This window comes from Microtus oregoni, unplaced genomic scaffold, assembly GCF_018167655.1.
Source record: "Microtus oregoni isolate MIOR12 unplaced genomic scaffold, Mior012 000041F_ref0000270, whole genome shotgun sequence".
NCBI classification, from domain to species: domain Eukaryota; kingdom Metazoa; phylum Chordata; class Mammalia; order Rodentia; family Cricetidae; genus Microtus; species Microtus oregoni.
This window is the reverse complement of record NW_024543208.1, coordinates 17,818,082-17,839,372: the sequence shown is the minus strand read 5'-3', so window position 1 is coordinate 17,839,372 and position 21,291 is coordinate 17,818,082. Positions and strand designations below refer to the sequence as shown.

The 21,291-nt window shown below is 45.9% G+C and overlaps 1 protein-coding gene across 2 annotated transcripts in view; it reads left to right on the top strand.

The window, feature by feature from the left end:
• Positions 1-17,958, top strand: part of Irf2 (interferon regulatory factor 2) — a 109,374-nt gene extending 91,416 nt beyond the window's left edge. For both annotated transcript variants that reach the window (XM_041632486.1, XM_041632487.1), the window contains exons 7-9: positions 9,002-9,166; positions 15,952-15,998; positions 17,129-17,958. In XM_041632486.1, the coding sequence (XP_041488420.1) occupies positions 9,002-9,166; positions 15,952-15,998; positions 17,129-17,437 (521 nt within the window). In that variant the 3' untranslated portion in view covers positions 17,438-17,958. The remainder of the gene's footprint in view (positions 1-9,001; positions 9,167-15,951; positions 15,999-17,128) is intronic.
• The last annotated feature ends 3,333 nt before the right edge of the window (positions 17,959-21,291 follow it).

The following is a 21,291-nucleotide window of genomic DNA, read 5'->3' as shown; positions in this document are numbered from 1 at the left end:
ACCTTGGTCTTTGAGGCTTGTGGATGGAGCTAAGCAACAGAGATCTGCACCCATGGCAGCAGTGACTTCTGAGCTCCTCTCTCCATCTCTTTACCTTGAAAATTGCTTCATTTACAAAAGCCAGCATTTGCCACTTCCCACTGACTTGCATCGAAACCCGGCTTGCATTTCAGTTTTGTATTCAGGCTGCAAGGCGTCTGCACCCTATGTTGACGGACATATGAAAACTGGAAGCTGAAACGGGTACTTGGCATGATAACATTGCATAGGCTGTCCGGAGGCTCTTTAGCCGGGAAGCTGGACTGAAAATCACTTAGTTCCATGGAGATTAGCCACCGGGACATTTTCATCCTGATCTCATAAGTGGAAACTGTGCACCCTGAAATGTATTGTTGCCTTGACAAATGAACTCTTGTTTAGCGTCTACAATGTATGACTCATTTTTGCCACAAGTCACGGCAGCAACACACACACACACACACACACACACACACACACACATCTAGATTTTGAGTTTGGTTCCCAGTACCCATGTTGGGCAGCTCACAACTGCCTGTAATAAGTTCCAGAGGCTTTGACATCATTTGGCTTCTGTGGGTATGTGCATATTTGCATCCATACAAACAGACAGGCAGGCAGACATCCAGACGGAAACACACACACACACACACACACACACACACACACGGAGGTAGACAGGGTCTGTGCTGTGCTCCTGCTACCCTCTCCATAACAGCTGGTAGCATCTTCAGGCAATCCAATTAGAGAGCAATGTATCCTTGCTGAATTGTGTCTTCTGCGCTTCCTTTGCTCTGAGTGGCTAAAGTCCCAGATAAAACATCCAGAACACCTACCTGTGTCCCCTCTAAAAGGGGACATTTTTATTCTTTAACGTTTAATTTTGGTTGGGCGTGTGGTGGCTTACGTGTTTAGGTCATGGGAGAAGCCAGCAGAGTGTCAGATTGTTTTGGCGGTGCCTCGCTGGCCACCTGCTCTGGGTAGCAGAGCTTTTGCTGAGCTGTTCGAGAAGGATCTGCAGGCCAGCCCAAGATGCCTGCACCTGCCTCTCTCTGACTCACTGAGGCCTTGCCCTACAGCCCCATTGTGTTTCTTGATAAAAGGGAAACTCCACCCTTGGGTAAGGCAGAGATCACCAGAAACAAGGGGCACCATTCAATAGTCTGACGGACATAAAGCAACCAACATGACTGGACACAGGACAATTAGGAAGTGATGTATTTCATCTTCATTTTAAAACACACCTTGGACGCCTGTCCTCTGACACTTTCTTCCAAGTTGATTAGCTTTCTGTAAAGCACAGCTTGAGTTTCAGGAGCTGATTCTTTCCCTTTTCTTCTGTTTCTGAGTTGCCAGGGAGACAATCTAGGACCTTGTGTGCTAGGCGAACACTCCAGCACTGAGCTATGCAAGCTTAGTTTTAAATAGTTTTTTGTTTATGTGTTTTGCTTTTGTTTGTTTGTTTGTTTTAGCAGAACCTCAAAATCCAACAGAGCAGATACTATGTTGTTTTTTTCTTTGGCAGCTTTGGCTGCCCCACCAAAGTATCACCACAGAGTAGATACTATGTGTTTTTTCCTTTGGCAGCTTTGACCCCAGAGCTGGGTCACCTAGTGGGACAGTCACCTTGTGCTGACCAGGACCCAGAGGTGGTGGAATTTAGCTGTTGTTTCGTTTTTCTAGCCTATGGGCGTATGGAGGGTTTTTTTCTTTCTGTGCTTAGGAAGGCTGTTATATTTCCATGACATTTTCTCTCCTCCCCCTATTCCCAGTCACCCCCCCCCCCCCCCGTTGATCATTAACTATCGGGACCTCCTGCCATTCTCCTGCCCTCTGCGTCATCTTTTTCTGGTTCTGACACCATTTCCAAGCATGTTTCTTCTCACCCAGGTTCTGCTTCCACTCTCCCCTCTTCCTGCTCACCCCTCAGTCACACAGTGATTTTTTGAAAATGCCCTTATTACCATGTCACATTTCCCTCCGACATAAAACACATCAGAGTCACCTTCATGCCTGGCATCGCCTGTCCCTGCTTGTCAGTGTGCAGACGGTGTTTGAATTTGAAGTAGCCTGGATGATCTTACTGTATGCGGCGAACTGTTGAAGAGGAGGTTGGTGGGAGTCCTTAGGGCCAAGGAGCAGCACCAGGTCTCCCACTTCCATTGCTAAGCGCAGCTGCTAGCCCAGCGCATTGTGTGTGTTTTTGCTTCCAGAGCGTCAGCCTCTGAGATGCTGATTGACGCTACTGAAGTTTCCTGGGAAACCATGTGTGCCCTGCTCTGTGCAGTAGCATGTGACCCTGTGTGCTCTCAGGTTGGAGAGGGCCCTCTGCAGCAGCCACACTCTTGCTTCTTCCTGTGTTGGTCTCAGCTAGTTGAAGTAGGAGTAACCTGAGGCCAGAGGTAGCCCAGACAGCTGAGCCACCCGAGGACCCAAGCCTGACTTTCCGTTCCTAGCCCTATTATGGCTCATTTTCTCCCAACCTAGTGTTGGCATTATTTTATTAAAATGAATGGTTGCCATATTTGACAGACATGGGCACCAGATTAACTCTTCATGGACTTGGAGTCTAGACCTACTTTTGCAAAGTTTGATTCATACCCCTTAAAATCTGAGACTCTGTGCATCTGTAAATTAGAAACAGGATGTGCTTTAGTATCTGTAAAAGGGAAAGATACAATATCCTATAAAAATGAAAATGATAATACCGATCCTACAGACTGCGTGGAGCTGTGAGGACCACGTGAAATGCACAGTTGGTCATCCTCTGTTTAGAAGGAAGCGAGGATGATTCTGTTATATTTCCAAAATCAAATTAACATGCATCTGAGCAGAAAATGTGCTTCCCCGTATGCCATGTCAGCAGGGCCGGTATCAGCAGTTTCAATCCTCAGACAATCTAAGGATACATTTCTCCTGATAGTGAAATGTCAGCCATCTAGTTTTTATACACATAGCCAGTGCGCTCACTGCTTGGCCTGTAGCTACCTGGTCACCCTGGCCATTCACCTCACCTCAGCATTTCAGCTTTTGAAACTGTAAAATGATAGGCCGAGTCCCCCTCAAGGGCCTTTCTGTTTCCCCTAGGCCCTGCTCTAAAACACTTACCCTGAAGCTTGAGAGCAAGCTGCTTTCTCAGGTGGGGCCGGGCATCAACTCAGCAATTGTTAATAAAGTAAAGAGTGACCTTTTAAGCCATCAAACCGGTCCATCAGTAACCAGCTATGAATAATCTTGTTGTGATTCTCAGAAATTAGATTCAGATAAAATTACATTCCCGAGAGTGACTTTGCATAAGGGCCTGACCTTGCTGAGTTGGATGAGCTTGGTGGATTTTTTGCTTGCTGATTCAGTTGAGAATTTCTGGCACCAAACAGGAAGGTGGAGGGAAAAAAAATTCACTTTGGTTTATGGGCCCAGTGATTTATTAAAGTGAGATTTTGGGGGGGGGGGAGGAGGAGGGTTTCGAGACTGGGTTTTTCTGTGTAGCTTTGTAGTCTGTCTGTAGACCAGGCTGGCCTCGAACTCACAGGGATCTGCCTCCCTCTTTCTCCCACGTGTTGGGATTAAAGGTGTGTGCCATCACCATCCAGCTGAGATTTGAAAGGCCTTTATCTTAAAAGGGACCTAGGAACTAAGAGTCACTCAGTTTGAGCTGTATGGGCTGCCTTTATTTAGAGGGACCACGTCACAGAGGGGTTGAAATCTGGAGTCCAAGGGAAGCTGACCTTGGCTCTTTAGATCTGTCATGGACTAGTTGGCTGCCCTTTATGCTTGATTATTTTTTTCAATTCTATCTAAAATGGGGATCATAATTACAGTGCACTTTCCTTATAGGGCCGGGAGGCTTTCCGAGGGTGTGCTCAGAGAGTTGGGTTTTATTGTTATTTTCCAGTCAGGTTACTCATTATCTATCACCTAGAGGTGTGCCCTAGAGAAAGGCGTGAGTGGCAATGTCTACACACACCCACAGAACTTACCGGACTCCGGGACTCTGCCGTTTCCCTGTTCCTGTGGAGGGATGGCCCTAGACAGTTAGGACTTTCCCAAAGGGCTCTCGCCAGTATGAAGATGGAGAAGCTTGCTCCCTTCTCAGGATAGCACAGCCCCGTGAAGGAGACCCGGCCTTAGAGATGACAATGCAGTTGTGTAGACTGGGTATCTAGTTTTTAGCCCAGAAGTCAAAAACTTAGCTGTCTGTCCTAGTAGCTAGTGCTCAGGATGCACTAATAATTTAAATGGAATTACTTGTCTGCATTTTCTCTCAAGTCCTGTATAGTAAATCAAATAGAGGACAAAAGCAATTCCTTTTAGGTATATAATTCAACATTCTACCCCTGAGTTATACCCCCAGCCCCGGCAATTCTCCAAGTTCAGACAAGGCTTTCGTTTGTGTAACTAGCAGCGTGTTCAAGCTAGAATGTTTTGATCAACTGAAAACCTTCTTACCCCTAACTTCTCATAGCGATATAGTCTGTTTCTTCTTTTTTCACTTCTTACAGTTTTAAAAATCCCGCTTACTGCAACCCTGGACATTAGCTAGAAATCATGAATTGCGTGTCCCATATGTGCGAGTTGTGGAACTCCTCTCAGACTCCGGCTGCAGTCACAGAGCTGGGTCCCTTCCCTTACTACTTGCTCAGGAAAAGCCTGGTGAGCTGTTTGCTGGTGCCAACCGTGAGCCTGGACCGAGTGGAATTCAGAAAGTGCTGACGGCTCTTCCAGGCTCTCAGGAAATACTGTGCACAGTAAAAGGCTCAATAAAGAGGCGCTGGGTTAGGCAGCAGCAGAGGCCGAAGATCAAGGTGTGCCGCAAGGTCATCTAGTTTGGGCTGGGCCCCAACTACTGGGTGTGAGAGGCGGTTAGGGGAAGGTCACCTGAATCTGTGGGCAGGGCTCAGGAAAAGCTTTAGGAAATAGGGCCCTCAGAACATCAGCGTCCATCTCCTCTAGTCCTGCCTTTGGTTTTCCAGCAGGAGAAAAATAAACAACAAAAAGCCTTTTCTTCCTCAACTTAGATTTCTAGATCTCCCTCTGGTTTCTTCCCTGCTTTCTCCGTCTTACCCTTTCTCTGCCTCCCGCCTGTTCCGGAAAAGGCTGACCTGCGACCCTCTAGACTTCTTACAAACCTATCCCTCCTCTTCATTGCCTCCGCTCTGGCCCTGCCAGTACCAGAGAGCAGCGTCTGTGCCAAGCAGGTGCTCCACCAGTCTGGCTTGGTTGAATAGCTAAGCTGGGCATTGTGAAGAAATGAGCAGAGAGAAAGAACCGGGGAAAACAAAGGGACACAGGCGAAAGATATCTGAGCCGTGCCATTGTTGACGGTCCTAGCCAGCTTCCTGTCTGGAACTGCGGCTTCCTGTTAGGAGCACAAAGGAGAAAGGAGCTTTGGAGCACTGAAATCAAAGAGGTTTTGATTGAAGTGTAGTTATTGTAGGACCCTATTTCCTTTGCCTCTTCTGCTTCCTTCATATACTGTGCATGGATACAAACAGACAGACAGACAGAGATAGTCAGACAAACACATACAGACACACACACACACACACACACACACACACACACCTGTTTGGTTTTTATCGTCACCTAACTGATTTGTATGAGTTTCAGTAGGATAAGACTTTGCTTTCCTGCTATTTTCTCTGTTCCCCTTTCATTTGTTTTGCTTGGGAGAAGAGGCAGAGGAAACCACAGAGAACACCATGTCAGCACCCAGAGTCTAGTGACCTTAACTGCTGATGTCCTCATGCTCAAGATTGGATACTCTGAAGTATAAAATAAGACTTTAGGTCTCTGCCTCCATATGTGACTTCTCTTTAATTTTTTTTTTCTGCCAGGAAACCCCAGATCGTATCCAGATTCTCCCCATTTTGAGTGTCATGGATTTGAGGGCTTTTATTGCACTGTGGTCCCCTTTGCTAACCTCCCTTTATTATAATAGATCCTGTGACTTTTCAGCTCTGCTTTCCCTGAGTAGAATCCAGTTAATAACCTCACTGTGCTCCTAAAAGCAATTAAAACAGAAAGTTACTTAAAAAGAAGTTAGCCTGGGGCTGGAGAGATGCCTTCCAGAGGACTTCAGTTCTATTCCCAGCACCCACTCTGGGAGGCTCACAAGTCAGCTCCAGGGGATCTGATGCTTTCTCCCAGCCTCTGCAGGCACTCACGCATGTGCCCCATGCTCATGCATGCATGTACACACACACACCACACACGCATGCTCGCACGCACACATGCACAAATGCTCACACGTTTGCATGTGTGTCTGTGTCAGGGTCTCACTGTGTATCCCTGACTGATCTAGAACTCACTCTATAGACCAGCTGGCCTAGAACTCAGAGCTCTTCCTGACTCTGCCTCTCAAGTGCTGGGATTAAGAGTATATGCACCACCATGCCCAGAAGGTATTTAATATGTATTAAATATTATATATTTAGGACTGGAGATGGCTCAATGGTTTAAGTTTGCCCTGCAGACTTAAGTTTGCCTTGCAGAGGACTTTTGTTCAGTTCCCAGAACTCATGCTGTACAGCTCACTCTGCCTGTAGCTCAAGCTCCAGGGGAATCCGAAGCCTCTGTCCTCTGGGGGTGCTTATACTCACATGCGCGCACACACACACACACTTAATAATAAATGAAATCTTGAAACGTGTGTTCAAACATAATTTGACAGCCAAAGAGACACTTTGAGTGGCTGAAACCAGAGCTGCTGACAGTAGGTAACTTCCAGAGAGACTGAATGTGGTCTCTTCTGGCCAACACCGAACATTTTGCCTCTGCAGAAGGGTGGAACAGAGAGTGGAGCAGAGCACTGTGCAGAACCACGCTGTGCAGAGCCGCACTGTGCAGAACCGCGCTGTGCAGAACCGCGCTGTGCAGAGCCGCACTGTGCAGAACCGCGCTGTGCAGAGCCGCACTGTGCAGAACCGTGCTGTGCAGAGCCGCACTGTGCAGAACCACGCTGTGCAGAACTGTACTGTGAGCACGTGGCTAAGTCACTGTGCCTCTCTCTGTTGGACCCAGTTTCATTGTATCAGGATCCTGGTGCTTTGTTCTGATGACTGAAATGTCAAACTCTCCTCCATGCACCTAAGTACAGTGTCGATCGTGGTAGCCTTGTGCTTTGAGGACTGGAGGGAAATGTGTTCGTGGTAGCCTTGTGCTTTGAGGACTGGAGGGAAATGTGATCGTGGTAGCCTTGTGCTTTGAGGACTGGAGGGAAATGTGTTAGCACCCTACTTTCCCCCCTTTTACTAAATGGAGCCAATTTTCAGGGACATTTAATGCAGTTAGCTGGTGACAACAGTATACAGTCAGTTCTGCTCAAAGTTAGCACCAGAGACATTAAAATTAAAACACATAATGGACTATCATTCTTTACCCCAAGTAATAAATGGTCAAAATAAAAATGATAACAACACCAAATGCTGGCAAGGATGTCGAGAAATTAGGTCACTCTGACACCGCCGATGAGAATGTAAAATATGCACCCGCCCCGGGGAACAGTTTGGCTGGTTCTCGGGAAGCTAAACGTGGAATTTCCGTATGAGCCAGCAATTACACTCTCGAATGTTTATCCCAGAGGAATGGAAACATGTTTGTGGAAAATTTGAACACAAATGTTCACAGCAACCTTGTCTGCACTAGGCAAAGACTGGTATCAACCCAAGCATCTGTCAGTGGGTGGATGGTTAGACAAATGGAATAGGCTCTCCAATAGTTTGCAATAGATAAACAACTGAGTGTGTACACCAACAGAAAGCCAGCTATGGGTACACACAACTTGGTGGCTTGCTGGGGAATTGGGCTAAGTGAAAAAAAAAAAAGCCAACCTCAATGGATTGCAGCATGAATATAATTTATTATTGTCCCCAAATAATTTTATTCTTAGTTTTTTAACCTCTTCTTCAATTTCATATACATAAACATAACCTGAAATTCTGTTTTGTGTTGCTCATATGTATATATTTTTTTTTAGAGATAACCACTTGGAATTAGATAACCAGATAGAGGAGAAGACCGGTTCTCCCTCTCTCAGCCATTAATTGCCTAGAGGTGGGGCCACATGAGATGTTCCCCATGCCAGCTGCTGTTGTCACATTCAGTTCTTGTTTAGACAACAATATGATTGAGATTTCCGAGATATGACTTCCACGTCTTATACAGAAGAAACTATCTCACAGTAGACTCCCTGATCCTCTGGCTCTTAGAGTCTTTCTGCCCATCTCTTCCCTGATGTTCCCTGAGCCCTAGTGTAGGGGATGTGTTGCTGATGTATCAGTTGACTCTGGGTACTCCACAACCACCTTCTCTCTTCACCAAAATAAAGATTTTAATTTAAAAATATACGGAAGCAGTTTCAGAGTGCTTAGATCCGTCTTATCAGTGTCTGGGCAGTTAATATTCATATTTGTGAACCTCAGGGAGACATTTCATTGTTCCGATGTTTTGGACAGTCGGTCACATTCAGATCAGGAAAGTAGAGAAGAACTTCCCCTTTCCATTCAGCCGGAAATGGCACAGTGGCTGGGTTTTTGTGTTTTCCTTCCTGTGGAGGTTTGACAATGTCTGTCTGGACCACAGCATCCTGAAAATAGGCACATCACTTTCTTGCAGACAAGGGCAGAGAACAGAACTAGGTTGGGTTTAGAGAATTGGGATATCTGGCCCGAGGTTTGATCAAGATGCAGCCCGAGGTCTTGGCTGTGATCAGGTTGAATAGAGACTGTGAACATTGTCACCAGAGTGTAGCAAAGGCAGGCATGTGGGGGACACATCTGGGCCAACTCATTGCAAACTTCTTCTCTGAGACATGAACTCAGAACTCGAGTTTGGCTTTCAGCTTCCTGGCAGGTGACATAGGGGAGGCCTGGAATTGGAACCCTACTTGACAGCCTGCCTGAGCCGAGGAAGGTTTTCTGTTTGAGAGTGTGTGCTCTAACCATGCAGTCTAGAGACTCTGACAATCTCCTCTTCTTTGAAGTTGTAGGACAGTCCCACCTGGACAGCACCATTGAAGATCAAGAGATTGTCACCAATCCACCAGATATTTGCCAAGTTGTGGAAGTGACCACGGAGAGCGATGAGCAGCCAGTCAGCATGAGCGAGCTGTACCCTCTCCAGATTTCTCCTGTGTCTTCCTACGCAGGTAAGGGGAACAGGAGGGTGATCTGGAGACTCAGTAGGGAACAGACCAAGTCTAGCATCACCCCATCTCTCCACCCCACAAGAATCTCTGTTCTGTACTAGAAATTATTAGTGTGGAATTACCCTTCCTCTTACATTCTTGACAGCATTTTAGACACCTCTGTGAGAAGAGGTGTTTACGGTATTCCCTTATTCGACTGCCCAGAATGCGGTTCATTCCGGACTACAGATAACTTTTCCCGCGATAAATGCTTTGCTGTCACCAGAGACACGTAACAAATGACGTAGTCACTGGACTTGGCAAAGACTGAGAACGCACTGGAACACAATGAGTTCGAATTCACTTGTAATCTATTGGCCTAAGTTAACAGGATTTGGGGTCAGAGTGCTTTTACGGAGTCTAGATTTTACTAAGGTACATAGGACTTTAGACGTCATCTTTTCCAGATTCTCTCTTCGTGGAAGTGGATGAATTTTCTCCAGGTCACCTGGCCAACAAGTGTCCTGTCCAAGAGTTGAACTCAGCCTTCACCTTCGAGGTCGTTGTTAGATCTAATCCGTTTTACTGGCTTTACTTGCCGCTTCCACTTATTTCCTCCCTCCTTCCCTCCCTCCCTCCTTCCCTCCCTCCCTCCTTCCCTCCCTTCTTCCTTCCTTGTTTTATGGTGCTGCTTCTAGCTGAACTAGGCAGCTGGGCCCATTTCTGCTTCTCCTAGGGCCTGGTCTTGTCATTGCAGAAATTAACCCAGGTGGAGTTACAGAATCAGACACAGACTGAGAAACTGACTCCTCGCATTGTCACCAGAATTACGTCATCTTACACTCCTTTCCTGACCATCTTCATTTAAGCTTTGGGGACTCAATCACGATTAGGAAATCAAAATTCTGAGTCAGTGTTATTGTTTGCAACTACTGAAAAAATAAAAAGCAGAGGCCCAGGCAGGGTAAAAGCCGGGCAGCTCTAGCAGATGGCTCACCTTCTCCCCGGGCCTATTCACATGCTTTCGAGGCCTCACAGGGATAGCACAGACTCACGTGGCAGAGTTCATCCAGACATCAGTTGCTTGTAAATTATCATAGATAAATTGACCTCATATCGATTAACCAGCCAACTTTCTTTTTTTAAATTTATTTTTTAGTCACGGTGAAATACACCTAACACAAAATTGGCATTTGTTGAGCATCCGGTTGAAGGGCTTTGAGTACACTCATAGTATTGTGCAGCCTTTACTGCTGCCTGTCTCCAGAGGTCTTTCACCTTAAACTAAAATGATGCACCCATTAAATATATACTCCTGTACCCGAGTCTTGAGAACCATCGGTCTATTTATGTCCACTCTGTGGGCTCTTAGGAGAGGAATCATGCAGCCTTTACCCTTTTGTGACTGTCTTATTTTACTTAAAATACATCATAACTTGCTTTTTGTGTTAGGAGCATTAAAAAGAATGGGGGAAAGAGCTCTAGTGACAGGAAGCCTATCACCTGTCCAACAGCTCGCCGTCAGTCAATCATTCATCAGAGTTTGGACTTATATGTGTCCATCTCTTTTTGGTCTTTGCCAGGGCCCAATGACTATATCATTTGTTGTATGTCTATTGTTGCCTGGAAATTATGCTAAATGCTTATTTGTATTGATTGACTTGCTTAATTATCAGGGGAATAAATGTTAGTCTCTCCTCTTCAAAAGTGAGGACTCCAAGGCTAATGTGAGTCTAGGAATAAAAAAAAAAAAACTAGCGACAGATAAATCCATGCGCAGCTATGTTCTTAGACACTCGTCATGGTGCTGCATGGGGTCACATGCTATAGACTCATTTGATGGTCAAAGGACCCACCAGAGAAGGTAGACCAAAATCTTCATGTAGAAACAACAGAAGCATTAAACACCGTGGTATTTTCCCTGTATTCGTGGAGCTAAAACTAAAGCCATGGCTTTCTTCTAAGCTGCTGTAGTTGCTAAACAGGATATGGGGCAGGAAGGGTGGAGCCTTAAAGTGGACTGGTGTACCTGTTTAAGATTTTCTTGGGGATTTGGGGAAGACCTTTTGCTGTCATGTCAGCAATGATATTTTGCCTTAGCAAAATATCATTCTGAGAACAGCTGATGTGGGGGGGGGGACCCAAAATTTTCATTCCTCATTTTGAGAGATTTCATAGATTTCCAAAGGAAGAGATTTAATCCCAGGGTTGCACAGCAAGAGCCTGAATTTCTGTGAGAGGCCAGCTTTTCAGCCTGGTATTCGGTTCACCCATGGTTTTTGCTGTTGAAATTCTCCAGAATCATGTAGAAGGAGGTTTATTGGATGGAACCAAAATGTCTCACTGCTGGTCTCTTTCTAGACTTGAAGACACGTTCCAAAGTTCTCTGCTACTGACCACGGCTAGTTCAAGTCTTCTGGCAGGAAGTTGATAATGTTCTGTAGCTCTCTGTTCTCATCTTTGGATGTTATGTTTATCAGTAGCATAGGCTGTTTGGTTGATTTTCATGATAGAGTTCCTTGGTGCACACTGTTCATCCAGACGTCACCCGCCTTCATTCACCGGCCCAGGAAACTGCTGTTTGGAGGCTGTTGTTGAATATCCTTTTCCTCATCAAAGAGGATCACTGACATATGATCCTGGGAATGTCACAAAACCAAGGTCACCTCTGCAGCTCTGCCTTCTAATGTATTATTTCACTGTCAGGGTGAAGAGGAGTCTAGACAGCATCTTTGGGTGGAAGGAAGTGTTTGCGCTGGATCGTTTAAGCGGATAGAAAATTCTACTTTGATTTGTAAAATTTTTCAGAGCAAGGAAATACATTTCAAAGCCCAGGCATCGAAGCACAAAGACATGTTTGTTTGTTTGTTTGCTTACTTAGTTATTTTTGCAATGCTGAAGAGTAAACCCAAGACTTCAGTCGAGGTAGAACAAGTACTCCAGCACTGGTCCATATCCCTCGCCCTCGCCGTATTTCCATGTGGCTGTCCATCACGACTTCCTAGTATTTAACTGCATTGTTGCTGGTGTAGTAAAAGAAAACCATGATGGTAATTCAGGAGAAAGGAGGTGGAAAACAGGCTTGTGCAGCAAGCAAAATAAGAATCAACTGGTTATATAATCAGGACTAGAGAGGTCATGCAGACAGCCAGCTATCATTTTCCCAGAAGCCATATATATATTTATGCTGTGAATGAGGCAAGGGTGCATTGGCATAGAGACTAAGATTCGGATCTGAGCTGCTGAGTGGCCGGTTGCATCTTCTTGGGAATGTAATTGAGGAAATTATATGGAAAGAAATCAATGCTAATCATATTGTGCTGAATGAGAGTCTTCCAGAAAATAGATCAGATATCACATAATACAATAACGTGTTCCATAAAATCTATCATCTCCTGCCCCGTGATGTTCTCGAGGTGGTTTGGTAATACGTATCCTCCAGGCAGATGTTAAAAGCTGGGCTGAAGCGGCATGATTCTAGAGCTACAGTTCTGGATGAGACCTTGATGTCGCCTGATTTGAGGCCAAATTACTTTCTTCCCTCTTCGCTGCTCGCAGGGAGCAGGCCAGAAAGGTTAAATCAATTGTTCGCGTATCTACTGCTACTGTGTAAATATTTCGGCTTTTTCTGGCCATGTTTGCAGAGTAACTTCCATCTTTTTTTTTTTTTAATCTCTTTGTATTGGAAGTCAGTTTGAAAAGCATCCAAACTAATAAAAGGGGGAAGTGACATAATCCATGTCGACGTTTTGGCAGTCACGTTGATCTGGAAGCCGCAGCTGCAGTGAACTCATTTGTCATGTAAGAAAGTAGTTCTGGAAATGGCTATGGTGGAGCAAAACCAGAGAGCAGGAATGAGGACCCGGAGCCAACCACTGAGTAATAGCTATAAACCCACCATTCATCTAACGGCAACACTGTGGGATCCTCAGTTAGGAAGCCCAGGCACCTGCATCTCCTGGGCCGGAGGCTCTCAAGGCTTCTCCCTTGAAAAGAATCAGACTTATAAACCAGTTAGTGCATTTTACATTGCTGTAAGCACACGTGGTGATCAGCTTTAAAAGAGCAAAAGACACGGTGGCTCAGAATTTCAGAGACTTCAGTTAAGGTCCAGACTCTTACACCCAGTTCCTGAAGTGGCGAGGCTCTGTAACGACATCAGAGACAGTCAATCTGCATTTAGAAATGATTCCCTCCAGCAGCCATTGTGTCAGCCGAAAGCACAGGGCAGGATATTGTGCCATTACCATAGCCACAACTTTATCCCTCTAGTTGAATGCTGGCTACTTTCAGGAAATTAGCGTTCTTATCCCCTACCAGGTCTGTTCACAGCTTCACCAAGAAGTGTTTAGCCTGGCATCTAACTTCTAAACCCTCCAACCACTGTGGCTCGAGCTTGTGGGATCCTAGGACCTTGATGTCAACAACTCCTTTCTCCGACTCCTCTCCCTTTCAACATGCCTGGTGTCCCTGTGTGCTTGCTTTTATTTGAAGGGAAAGGGCCCAGAAGGATTTCTGGAGAGTCATTAGGAGGAGAAGGGGGCTTGATGCATGTGGAAGGAAGAGAAACTTTGGCTTCAGAGCACAAACAAAGCTAAGCATGAAAATAGGAAGGGGATCTTGAAGTCTTGCCAGCAGGAAGGCCTCTGCGCTCTGTTTGAGACTCTGGGATCTGAAGTGCAGTTTTGTTTTCTTTCCTCTGCTGACTCAAACCACGACTTGGCAAGTTTCTCAACATCTCCGTTCCTCGTTTTTCTTCTTGGGAGTGGCAGTCCTGCCTCCCCTGGAGGTTGAGCTAATGGGGCTGTTGTGTTTGGAGGGACGTTTTCTTTTCTGGTCTTCATTTACTTCTGCCTGGAAACATTCCTTGTGCCTATTGTCAGATAGTCTCCACAGCTCAGACCATTGCCAGCTAAGTCCTAGGCTTCCTCGTGACATCTGTGACCCCTATGCGGGGTTGTTTAGGGTAGAACATTCTGAGTTAGCAGAGCAAAAGATCTGATTTTTGGTCAGTCTGTGCCAATCTCCCAGGCCTGTCTGAAGTCCCTGGAGAACAGTGGCTGAGAATCATGCAGAAAGCATTCCTGGGTGAGACTTGTGGACCTCACTTGCTTGCTGTCTGTTTAAGGAGTGCCCTGAGGGTACAGTTTGCTCATTTGCTCTTTAACTTGATATATGTGGCAAGGCCCATCTCAGGCCAGGGCTCTGAATGGTAGAAAGGGCTCTGGCTGGCCTGGAACCATTGCATCTTACTGTTCTCAGGTAGGCATGCGGCTGATCTCCCTCATTAGTGGCAGGGTGGAAGAGGATGGAAAGGTCTAGAGACCATACTGCCATCTGACCGCAGCAGCTTTCCGACTTGGGATCATCGCGAGGGATGAACAAGACCGGTATCCCTAGGTCCTAGCTGAGCCTTGCTATAGGACTCTTAAGGGCTCAGCTCTTACCAGTAGAATAAATGCCCCAGACAAAATGCCCTGTGCAATTCTGTGCATTTTGGATGCGCTGCCCTCAGTGCATTCAGTTTTGCAGTGGCGCTGAACAGTGGAGAGAACTGCTCTGTGTCATTTTCAATTTGGGAAACTTAACCTGAGACGATGTGCAATCAGCGCTCCGTGCATTTGACTCTGTTGCATCCAGCCCAGTGTGCAAACTCAGTGTTGAATACCACTGACATCGCACGCTCTATATGTCAGCCTTTCCAAACACTCCCACACTTACTCATCATGTAATCCTCTTTGGAAAGTGGCGGGCAACTGCAGCTCACTGTGGTTAAGGACGTTTCTCTGTGTCTCCCAGCTGGCAGGTCCAATCAGGTGTCTAATGGATTGTCTGTTGCCCTGTAGCAACTTGACCATAACCATAATGGCTTAACACAATACACGGTTAACTATCTCACAATCCCGGTGGGCTGGGAATCCAGGTATGGCTTAGCTGGATTCTGCAGGAAAGCCTTGCTACCCTGTCATCAGGTTGGCTAGTGCTGCAACTCATCTGAGATCCAACTATTGAGCCACTGGCTCCCACGGCATTGGGCAGAATTGGATTCTTTGCCAGGGTTGAGCTGAAATCCCCAGTGTCTTGTTAGTTTTTACCTGGAAGCAGCCCTTAGCTTAAATTTGCCATGTGGGCCTCCCTGACACAGGCAGCGAACAAGAGACAGGTTAGATCTTACATGATTGTGTAATCATGCTCATAGAATATTTATATCTTTGCTGTGTTCTGTTGGCTAAAAGCAAGTCACAGTTCCTACCCACATTCAAGGGGATGGGGCCCAAAGATGGTAACCATGGAATGAAGGTCTTGGGGGCATCTAGACCATGGCCACCTGCTAAAATCCCAGTAACTGGATATCTATAAATCCAAGAGTAGAATACTAAAGGCAGGAGGTGGCAAGGAGAGATTCAGTAAGAGTTTTTGGACAGTTTCACTGTGTTGGGACTTCCTGTGACAAATGGGACGGACTAGAAAAAGATAATGTGTGGCATTGTGGGCAGAGTTTCTGGGAGGGGAAGATGTCTCAGGGATCTCACAGAACTCAGGAGGCAGAGGCTATGGCAGCATACTTGGTACAGCGAGCTCCTCTGCTCAGCTCCATAGCCTTTCCACTGCTCTGAGGAGACCAAGCAGAGAACGGATATGCACTCTAGCTTGTCCCACTTGGAAGTGTTTGACCTCACGAGGTGGAGGGAGAGGGCGTGTGCAGCTTCTTATTTCTGAAGTGCTGGCAGAGGTTTTTAAGATACTTCCTGAGTCTCCAAAATAGCTCGAGCAACAAGAATATCTCTGTTTTTCTTTCTGTACAGAAAGCGAAACCACCGACAGTGTGCCTAGCGATGAGGAAAGCGCCGAGGTGAGCTGGCTTCCTGGTGCCTCTTGTTTTAAAGCACAGGTTTTACTTTTGGATCTGTGTATGTGTGTGTGGTGTTTATTTATGTATGTATGGTGTGTGTGGTGTTTGTGTGTGTATGGTGTGTGTGTGGTGTTTGTGTGTGTATGGTGTGTGTGGTGTGTCTGTGGGTGAGTGTGTGTGAGTGTGTGACTCAGTGTTTGTGAGACAGAGAGACAGAGACAGACAGAAGACAAAGAATGTACATAACCTAAAATTTACCTTAGCTTTTCTTTCTGAGTTGTGAAATGTAGGTACTGAGAGCTCTGGGTGGGAGGGAGGGAAGTGAAATGTGCCCCCCAGAAAAAACGGTGAATATGACAGGGCAGGAAGAGAAAACTGGAGTCAAGGCCAGGAGATGTTGATATGCTTATGGCTGTAAACATCCCGATTTGCCAACAGGAATAAAACAGCCTGCCTGGCCATTAAGCATCAGCAACAGCTAGCAAAGTTGTCTTCATCCAGATCATTCTCCTCTGTTTGCTCCTGTGGAGAGGCGGGTGTGTGGTCAATCTCTGCTCCCTGCCAACCTGCTTCCAGCTTCCCTCTGTAGGCCAGTCTCACACAATGGCAGGAAAGGCCTGCAGTGCTGGTGGGAAGACAAAGGGAGCTGGAGAAGAAGCCGATGTTTGGTTGAATTCCTAATATCCCAAGGTCAGGAATCCTGAGAAGACAGTAGGCATCCTTGCTGGCATAGTTTGTGATCTGGCTTCTTCAAGGACTTTAACTCCTTTTTTGCCTCCAGTTGGGTTCAGAAAATGTGGATCTCAGACCCACCCACTTAAAAAGCCGTCAAAGGACATTTGCCGAGTGTTCCCAAGCTCCTTACTCTCCTCATCTGAACATTCGGGGTAAATAATCAGGTTGGGCTGTTATGGCTGGAAACTTTCCAGTGTGCAACCCAGACGGCCCGCGCACAGGAACAGGAAGCCAAGTTGCCACCTTATTTTGGGTGTTTGCAGAATAGTCTTGGTCAGATTTCTGGGAGCTAGCAAATGGGAATCGATTTGAAAAGTAAGAGAAGCCATTGCTTTGCATATGCCACTAAGTGGGAAGGAAAAGAACGTGTATATCTTGATTATTTTCTCTGAAAGGGGAGACCACACTGGCGGAAGAGGAACATTGAAGGCAAGCAGTACCTTAGCAACATGGGGACACGGAGCACCTACCTGCTGCCCAGCATGGCGACCTTTGTCACTTCCAACAAGCCAGACCTGCAGGTTACCATCAAAGAGGAGAGCTGTCCGATGCCTTACAACAGCTCCTGGCCCCCGTTTACAGACCTCCCCCTCCCTGCCCCAGTGACCCCCACACCCAGCAGCAGTCGGCCTGACCGAGAGACCCGGGCCAGCGTCATCAAGAAGACGTCTGACGTCACCCAGGCGCGTGTCAAGAGCTGCTAAGCGTTGACTCTCTGGTGGTTGTTGGGATTTCTTAGCTTTGTGTTGTTATTTGTTTGTATTTTATTTTTCTCTCTGATACCTATCTTAGACAAATCTAAGGGAAAAAGCCTTGATAATAGGATATTGATTGTTGTGTCCAACTCCAGGGCTAGAGCTTCTTTTTAACTCAGGACTCCAGCCCCTTGGTAGATGCATATTTCTAGAACCTGCTGGATCTCCCAGGGCTACTCCCTCAAGTTCATGGACCAACAGCCACACGGGCAGTGGAGGTGCTGCGTTGCCTACGGTCAAAGCCAGCATGGTGGAGTGGATGCCTCAGAACGGACGAGAAAATGTGAACTAGCTGGAATTTTTTATTCTTGTGAATATGTACATAGGGCAGTACTAGCAACGTTGCGGTCTGCTTCTGCACCTTATCTTGAAGCACTTACAATAGGCCTTCTTGTGATCTTGCTCTTCTTCACAGCACACTTGGCGTCCCCTTCTGTGCCCATGACCTCACTACCCACCCATCCCCAACCCTTCCATTCCCAGCTCACTACCCACCCTCCCCTCTCCAACCCATGCAATCTCATTCCACACCCACTTCTCCCTCCCCAACAATCCAATCCCAGCCCACACTCAGCCCTCCCTCTCCAACCCATTGAATCCCAGCCCACTCCACTCCACATTCCCCAACCCATTTAATCCCAGCCTACACCCACCCCACATTCCTCAACCCATCCAATCCCATACCCACCACACCCTCCCCAACCCATCCAATCCCATACCCACCACACCCTCCCCAACCCATCCAATCCCATCCCACACCCACCTCACCCTCCCCAACCCATCCAATCCCATCCCATACCCACCCCACCCTCTCCAACCCATCCAATCCCAGCCCACACCCACCCTTCCCTCGCCCAGTTCCTTTCCCCTTTTCTCTCCTCAAAGGTAATGTTCCACATCTTGGAAGAGGAGGAAAAGAAATTTAATTTCTCCACAGCTGTCCCATTTTAAGACTGCTTGAAAAAAAATCTTTCTAATCTGCTATGCTTGAACGCCACGCGGTACAAAGGAAAGCTGTCATGGAAATATTATGCAAATTCCCAGATTTGAAGACGAAAATACTCTAATTCTAACCAGAGCAAGCTTTTTTATTTTTTATACAGGGGAATATTTTATTCAAGGTAAAATTCTAAATAAAATATAATTGTTTTTTATCTTTTCTACAGCAAATTTATAATTTTAAGATTCCTTTTCTTGTTTATCAGCAGTTGTTATTACATCCTTGTGGCACATTTTTTTTTTAATTTTGTAAAGGTGAAAAAAAACTTTTATGAGCTCATGTAGCAATGAAATTATCCTGTGGATTGATAATAAATGAATATGGTATATAGTTAAAATTTTTAATGGGTATCACTCCTGGCTTTATCTGTCTATCTGCATAAACATGAATCAGAGCCGACAAAGTAATTATTCTTGGAGACCACCATGCTGTCTTTGCTGACCACAAGAAACTTAGGAAGGTCCTATGATGAGGCTGCAAATTTCCTCTTCCACGACACTGGGCCTGGGCAAATGTCCTACACAAGTTATCATCTTTGCTCATCACAGTTGTTCCCAGAAAGAGCATTTGCCACTATTCCACATGGTAGACGTGGAGACCTGAAATGAAGACCTCCTGCTCAGGTTACTCAGACAGCTCAAGACCAGGATACTGGTGGAGCCCAAGTCTGGAGCGTTTCCAGCGGGGGTGGGGTGGTGGTGGTGGATGTGGAGGTACTGGAGGTGGTGGAGGTGGGGATAGTCTGTTTCCTAGTCCAGAGTTCTCTGCTGTGAGCAGATTGCTCTCAGCTCAGTGGGTTTTCTGTCCTCTGTGGACTTGGACACACAACTCAGATAAAACACTTTCAGTAAGGAGAAACAGTGTGGTGTTCTACCTTTCTGTTCCTTTGTCTTCTAAGACCTGGGGGATTTTGCATGAAGGTCTCGTCCTTAAAACGTATGATTTTGAGAGCCCAGGTCTATCACCTAGTTGGAATTTGTTCCCTTTCCTATTGAATTATCCTTATTGCCCTCACATACACACCTTGGTATTTCAAGGTATAACCCTGACCTTGAGAAGGTCGCCTCCCTTACCTCCCAAGCTTCCTCAGAATACTTAAAACAAAGCTGCCTTCCTGCCACCTTTGGGGGTTATGAAAAGATCACTGAGTTAATGTTTGAACAGTCCTTTGAATTTATGAAAGGACAAAGGGCTCTTTTTAAGTCTATCTTCATGTGCGCCTGCAGATTCAGCCAGCGATCATAAAATTATCGCCCCTGATCACAAGTCAACGGAAACAAATTACTGTTTGGCGTATGTGAAATGGCTCACACAGGTAGCCAGTTATTTCTCTTCAGAGCTCCTTTGTAGGGCAGATTTATTTGGATTCCTCAGGACAAGTCACAAGGTTCTTGGTCCATGAGCCCTCCCCTTTGGTAATTCAGATTTTAAAATCTCATTGATCACCCTGTTTTGTTTTGTTTGCAAAACAGCAAAAAACCCAGCATAGAAGTTGGCCCTGACCCACGGTGAACAGTGGGTCTAGGGTAGCTCTGACCTTCCTTCTGCTCTCCCCTCCGCACCCAGAATGAGTCCTGCAGGTCTCATGTCATGCCACTGCGTTATTCCGTTCCCGTGGTGGGAACCAGACTAGCGGTCAAATTCAGGATTCAGAGATAGACCATTCAGGTGCTCAAGGTAATACTCTATTGCCAGTAAGACCACAAAAATAGAACAATGCTTAAAATATCCCCACGGAGGGCTGAGTTATTTCTAAGTCACACTTGCTAGGAGTGAAGGAAAACAAGGGGATTATACAAGACCTGGGGTAGACGTGAGGGAGCTAAACAAACCGGATGGACGGCTCAGGAACAGGAGCCCCAGACCTTGTTGTTGTCACTTGGAGGAAGTGCTGGGGGCACCTGATTTATTTAGTTGGCCTCTGTGTGTGCTGATACGGTTTTTTTTTTTTTTATGATGGGTTTTGCTGTGGGTGTGTTTAAGTAGCAATGTAACTGCTTTTCGGACAATAGTTTCCATTCTTTGCTAGTCACACCCATAACAAAGTTCCTCATAAATCTTTGATCTGGGAATTCAATAACAGCCATAAGGCAGGGCTAACCAAGCACCTTGATGTGACTGGCTTCCATCATGTTGTTTGGGTGCCTTAAGTAAGTTCATCTTCAACCATAGCCTCTCTTTCCCTATTTGGATGTCAAAGGCAGTGTGCCGTTTATTTCAATGTATTAGATGTATGTAGCTAAGAAATACAAATCGTTCGGACATCAAAGCCCTAAAATGATACCCTTTTTTGGGTCGTTGTTATTGCCTCAGATGCAAAAGGGTACTATCATGTAACCTGCTTCCGAGGTAGAATTTGCAGGAATGAGGAAGATCAATGATTTGGTTTCACGATTCTGAGTTTTCAAGTTGATGCTTTTATAAGTATTTTCTATGTGAGTGAAAAAAAAAAAATAGTGTTAAGCCCCACATGGTCTCTTGCCCCTGCATCTAAGAGGTGAAACATTAGACCTCCATTTGCTAGACGCTGTCCTTTGAGTGCTGAATTAGGTTTTAAGAGCCCCTTGTCATTTTAGCTTTGGACAAACAGACCCAGATAAAAGGAGGAAATCAAAACCCAAATCTTTCCCGATGACAGACAAAAAAAAAACAAAACAAAACAAACAAACAAACAAACAAAAAAAAACAGGAAAAGCTGGCAAACAGATAACTGGGTCTGTGACCTGCAGGGCTAGTCTACCTGATACCTTTACTAGTTATGGCTTTGCAAAGAGTATGGAGTATGAAGGCAGAAGCTGGTTTT